General features: G+C 40.1%; 1 protein-coding gene across 1 annotated transcript; it reads right to left on the reverse strand.

The window, feature by feature from the left end:
• Positions 1-1935: 1935 nt before the first annotated feature.
• Positions 1936-6268, reverse strand: LOC116941773 (adhesion G protein-coupled receptor F5-like). The gene is made up of 3 exons (XM_076066588.1): positions 4203-6268; positions 4046-4087; positions 1936-2607 (listed from the first exon to the last, which is right to left on the reverse strand). Exons 1-3 carry the CDS (start codon positions 5565-5567, stop codon positions 2527-2529), a joined length of 1488 nt encoding a protein of 495 aa, XP_075922703.1. The 5' UTR covers positions 5568-6268; the 3' UTR covers positions 1936-2526.
• Positions 6269-6600: the final 332 nt, after the last annotated feature.

Raw genomic sequence — 6600 nt, forward strand, 5'->3', positions numbered from 1 at the left:
GGTCAGAGTATCCATTCCTTTTGAGGGCCAGGTGTACATGTTTTAATTCACTGGTCAGGTGGTGTTGGTCCGAAATGCAATGAGCCCTATGGTATAAAGTTTTGATGAGAGAATTATTTTGGGCTGGGTGGTGGTGGGAATCAGGTTTCAAGTAGGAATATGTGTGGGTGGGTTTCCTGTAGACATCAGGTCTCCTCTCAAACAGAACATCTAAGAATGGTAGCTTGCCATCTTTCTCCACTTCCATGGTGAATTTGATGGCGGGATGTCTGGAATTGATGTGGTGTAGGAAAAGGTTCAGAGCTGGGAGGCCATGTGGCCAAATGACGAAAGTGTCATCCACATATCTCTTCCACAGGGAAGGTCTGAGGGTGGAAGTCTGGATGGCGTCTGATTCAAATTTCTCCATGAAAATATTGGCTATCACTGGTGACAAGGGGGATCCCATGGGGGTACCCTCATTTTGTTTGTAGAAGGAGCCATTCCAAGTAAAGTAGGTATTGTTGAGGCAGTGCCTAACCAGTGCAGGTGTATCGGGGTCTAGTCCATGTTGGACCAAATTTTCAATTATTTCAATGGTATCAGGTACTGGGACCTTGGTGAACAAAGAGACCACATCGAAGCTGACAAGGATATCGTCAGGGGACAGTACAACGTCTTTGACCATAGAGACCAATTGGGCTGAGTTAAGTACTGCTGAGGTGGTCTTGCCAGTGAAAGGCAGCAAGGTATCTAACAGAAAACGGGCTAGTCTATAGGTAGGGGAGTTGATCATGGATACAATGGGTCGTAGTGGGGTGCCTTCTTTATGAATCTTGGGAAGACCATGGAATCTAGGGGGTCTTGCAGCAGGTTTTAGGGAGGGACGTTTAGTTGGGTCGATTAGGGAAGTCGAACTTGTGATGATCTTGTTGGTTTTTATCGCTAGGCTTTTGGTAGGGTCATTTTTAATTTTTGAGTAACTTCCATCGTTGAGCAGATTCTGGATTTTGTTGTTGTATGAATCTTTATCTACAAACACAGACACAATTTCAACCGAGAAGATGGTTTCAAATTAAGCAACCATTGGAAATATGTTCTAAATCGAACCAAACATTAAACTAATTTTCAATGGTATAGTATATTTTTCAAGTAGTGGTACCCCAAACTTTCGCAGCTCTTAAATTCCATTTTCACACCATCAATAGGTAACCCCCCCCCCCCGCGCCAACAGGCATGTGCACCCGCATGTACACCACCTCTATGCTAAGTCGGCCAATCAAATGCTATTTTTTTATGCTAATTCCTTTGTCAAGGCACCTTGTTTCCTCGCACACAGCTTAAAGGTCGCGGTCTGAGCGTGGCTGTATTCCACTCCAGCGCTGTCCTCGAGACAGCCTGATCCCTTCACCTGATGAAGGCCGCTTGTGTTGTGGCCGAAACGTCGTGATTTTTGCTGTTTTATTTTTTACCTACGTGACTTTACCGAATAGAACCAAAGAGTATGGATCCTTGCAGTCACGAAAGCTTTAAATCTAGAATTCCCACAAATAGCCTTCACTGGGGTTCGAACACACACATGCTTGTAAGTTAAGCAGCCTGCCATTGCATCAAATCTTACTATTGTTGGAATAACTGTTATCATTACTACATGTTGATTTATTCTGTTCGTTTGTCAGAAATACTCAGCTGTTTTACAAATAGTTATCTGCGTAGGATCTACAGACATGTCTAAAAATGCATAGAAGTATAAAAACAAAATGTTTTCTCGAAGGCCAAACTTAAATGTCTAAGTAAATATACTAACATTTACTTCAAGTTACATTCCACATTATACTTTCTTTCATAATAACGTTTGATTCCCCCCCCCCTGACCTTTTAAATATTGTTTGAACGATACTATCCCACTATGAATATCTTGTAAATAAAGCGAGTCGATTATTAGAAGAAAAAAAACTCTCCAAAATGGATTGAAAAAAAACTGCATCCCAAGAAAAAAATGTCAATCAGACTCACCATGGAGTACTCAAAGCAGCACTCCACCAAGAATCAGGAAATCCACGGAAGCAACCAAAGATTAAGACCACGTTCCCATGAACATTGCAATAGGTTTGTATGCTTGTTGAACTTCTTTCTAACCCAATTTTCAGAATCATCTGAAAATTAACTTTAGAAGTTCCACAAAGTGTTTAAGTTTTATATTAACCCGAAAGTATGAGTAAATAGGAAATGGCATCACTTTATATTTCCTCATACATGCAATTACTAGACCATGTTTGTATTAATGTTTTCCAGCTGCCTTGGTGTCACGTGGGATCGAGTGACATCACTTTTACAAGCAGGAACATGTAGTTGATTAAAACATTGCAAAGCAAGATCTGAAATTGTCCTTAAAAAAATACAACACTCAACCTTAGTATATAGTATATATGCGCAGAAAGGTTAAATGTAAATTTGAAGTTGAGTCTAGTAGTTTACAAATATAACAGTGAAAACTTAACCATCTATCAGTTCAGTTAGAGCTAGGAAAAGAGGGTGGTGAATTGATCATCGATGTCTTTGAATGTAAATCCTTGGTATGAAGAAGGAATATTTTCGAAAGCCATTCCGTTTCAACATTTTTTGCACCTAAAAAAGTCAAGATAAAATACACCTTTAAACAGTTTACACAAAGTACAATTTATACATAACATGATCTATTTAAGTAAAATGTAAAATGACAGAATGCTAATGCGTAACACATTTGCAATGATGTTATAGACTGAATGAGGTGTAGTGAATAACTCACGTTTACTGTTTAATTTGCTTTCCATGTGGTTAATGCAAGTGGCCACGTGTTTGCCTTTGTAAAACTGAGTGTAGTTTGCTCATTATGTTTACAGTACCTAACCAATGCTCAACCTTTATTTGACAAAGAAAAGTACAATGTGTTTTTTTTTACGTCAATAAATCATCAAAGCTGCTTCTGGGACACACCTCGCCATAGCTTCCTTTGGATAGATTTCTTAGTTGTTGAAAATTAAATCAACCACCACTGATTTAAGGGGCAACTCCAATACCTGTATCTGTCACTAGCCCTCCTCAATCCTGCACGTGCCCCATTCCAAAACGACGTCTTCCTAGTTACATTAACATCACTTCTCTTGCTGCATCCTATTCCAAACGTATAATTTGCCCTACCCATAAATATCCGACCATATTTTCCTCGTTTACGTGTTAAAAGTCCTTGAGGCAACAAGGCACATTCCATTGGAGCTCATAACAAGGAGTTGATATTGGTGAGCAGTAGAACACTCAACTGTTGCTCTTGTACAGCCCTTTGTCAATGCAGTTCTTTGACCATACTCTCACAATGCTGGTCAGTTCGGATTGGTGAACCAAGAGGTGGATCAGGATCAGCTCAGAATGCACTCGCCATGGCCGTTGGCCAAGGCTGGGAATTGAACTCAGATCGCCAGGCTCACAGTCAGGTGTAAACCACTGTGCCCGCCGCTTGTCTAATTGGCCAACTATAGGCTCATCTGCTTTTGGTACGTGTACTGTTTTAAGGTTGCTCACAACCTTTGACCAGAGACCCTTTAGCCACCGTTTTCAGACGACTCCTATCCATTTCGTTTCACATCTTCCATGAAGGAAATATGGCTAGGATTTTAGGAGACTTTATATGTTCTGCATTTAAAATTTTAATTCCATTGACGTGTTCAGGAAGGTTGTTACTGTTTTGTGCTGTGTATTGTGTATGAACTAAAACTCCTTACCTGTGCCATGTTGCATCCGAGTTTGTGACAAATTAAGTGAAAAATTAAACCGACAATGGGACCATGTTGAGCCATCAATCTACTACTGTTAATCTTCTCATCAAAACATGACACACCAAGGATTGACACAATACATCTATAACTACATGCACTATGATTTATCCGTGAGGTAGATTAAACGTATAATTATAATTCGGATGCAATGACTACATTGGATTGCGGGTTGACAACACAATTTGGGCACACGCATCTACGAGGTGTTGATGCACGTGTATTTTTATGTTGATAGACGTGCGTAGTAGACTTACATCTGGATCGTTTAATACGTTGCAGTAGCAAATGCACAATCCCTGAAAAAAGGAAAAATATTGAGGCAACGATTTTTTTCTTCTTCTAAAAATCACAATTACATATACTGTAACAATGTGTGACATTGGAAAACAATCATATGATGTGCATACGTACCTGGCAACCATTAACGACTGTGAAACAAACATCCAATCCGCGATTCGGAATGAAAAAATCGACAGCCCCTAAAAACCAGAACAGGCCTAGAATGACCACGAGCACTGAGAAGCACCGTAACATGTTTCTGTTGGCTCTGCTCCTCGATGCTCCAATGGATTTCCGCATTTTCTTCACGCATACAATCGCCACTGTGCCTAGGTTGACCACCAGTATGACAACAACTGGCACAACGAAGGAGAGTATGACGTTATTCTCGGTTGCAAGCCAACAGAACTTGACGTTGCTGTAGTTTGTCTTGGCGACGCTAACGGTGATGACCATGATGAGCAATGGTGCTCCGTATCCTACGCAAAAAGCAGCAATGGTGAATTGTCTCCAGTAGTCCTTGGCGTGAATGGGAAAGGTCAGCTGATAGCTTATGAGTCCTCCCTCACACAGCATCCAGAAGAAGAAGGCGAGGTAACAGAAGTGCATCAGTGCAGTGATCGGGATGCACATGGCTTGGGTCAACTTCCCTTCAAGAAAGCTTGCCAGCAAAAATAAGACGTGCGCACACATGAGCTTGATGCATATGTGCAGCAAAATGGTCAACTTTAGGCAACTGCTTCTTTTCATGAATGCATTCCGTCTCATGGTGACGGAGAGCAATACTATGGAAACGGCCAACGTGCAGATGGATATTGTTAACACTACATTTGTCAGGATATCGCTTGTTTCAGAATCAGGGTTGGTCGATGACATCAGAACCGCGAAAGGTGTGAAGTGATCGCAAGAGCAATTAACGGCGTTGTTGCTCACAACGGTAGTACAGCCCTCTTTAAACCAACCACTTGTGAAGTTGTAATTGCTGTTATTCGAGTTCCAGTACACGCACACCGACGTTTTGATGAATAAGCTTTTGTTGATCGGCGAGAATTTCAGACTAATACTCGGTTTTTTAGAACTGGTATTTGTTTTCAGAGCAGAAATAATCACAATCGAATTAACAGTACAATCTTTGCAATCAGATTCTTGCTGTATTGGCAGGATTTTGTGAAGGTTTGAAAATACGATGGCTGAAAATGTGCTGTTCATATCCAATCCATTTTCAACGTTTATTTGCATACGGACGCTATTGATAGTGTTTATAATGTCAATTTGCGTATAGAATTCACGGTATATTGTAGTTTTGACATTAACGACAGTATTGTTGTTTGAAATTATAAAATTAGCAGGGGAAAACAACGATGTGAATTTCTCTACAGCTTTGAGGATACTTGAACTGACAACGCTAGAAGTGTTAGAAGTCCAGATAGCAAGATTATTTTCTGAAAAAAGTTTGCTGGTCACGTTTATGATGATCTGAAAGAAAAACAATTTCATTATACAACGTATTAATAAAATATTTAAATGTCAAAATATGAAAAATGAGTGAATAACCAAACATGAATTCGTAAATGAAACCTACCTCGTACTGCGTTGCAGTAGGTGACATTTTTAATGATTCTGATATGTCTGCCAAATAATTTAATATATCAGCAGTTTCCTTGAAACCATTTGGCGATTGATTTTCAGAGTTAGAGCTGAAATTCTGTATTTGATCTAAAACACTGGAAACTCCGTATGTGTCAGTGATATTCTGCAAAGAGAACACATTAGTTGCATGCACCTGTTTACTGGCTAATCATTGAACATCGCCCGCTTTCAGATGTGCTTTTGCGGATTTCTGGAACGATTTTCCTTCCGTTATTAGGAAGCCATTGGGAGCTATGCACTTTTAAATTCAAATTGACAACTAATTTATTTAGAACTTCTTTGTATTTAGATTGTTGTCCTTCCCCCGCACCGCATACATACGATGTAGTAAAATTAGAATACAAATTACATGTTACCGTTCAATTTTTCAATACATTGGCCACAAAGACAGACACACATGATAGGGGGTGTTTGCTTTAATTAACCTTGAATGTGGAATCATGGAAATGATCTCATCCGATTTTAACAAATTATTTGCTGATGCTGCGTTGGCAGTGGTCCATAGGGACAGTTTAACACGTTAGGCTTTTGCCACCGATATCCATAAGAGTTTTTTTTGGGTTATATCGCGTAAATATATAAATGTGTCGTTAAAACCCTCCACTACCCGACACAACCAACTAGTAAGGGTTGTCACGTAAACAGAACGTGCCAATTCGTCACCAGTACAGCACGCCGGTGTGTTGGAGCGCCAAGCCACAACATTTATAATCTGAGTTCGACGTTTCGCCAGTAATTACAACTTGCTTCATCATAGGGACAATTAACAAAAAAACATTTACATATTCATCTCCACGGCGCCACCATTCATCGTGATTGTGCAATGTCACAGATTCATCACAACACTTCGTCTCCACGTGGTTGTCCTTTTGGGCATCCT

The sequence above is a fragment of the Petromyzon marinus genome, chromosome 12 (assembly GCF_048934315.1).
Source record: "Petromyzon marinus isolate PM22_M1 ecotype Great Lakes invasive population chromosome 12, UKy_Petmar_22M1.pri1.0, whole genome shotgun sequence".
NCBI lineage: Eukaryota > Metazoa > Chordata > Hyperoartia > Petromyzontiformes > Petromyzontidae > Petromyzon > Petromyzon marinus.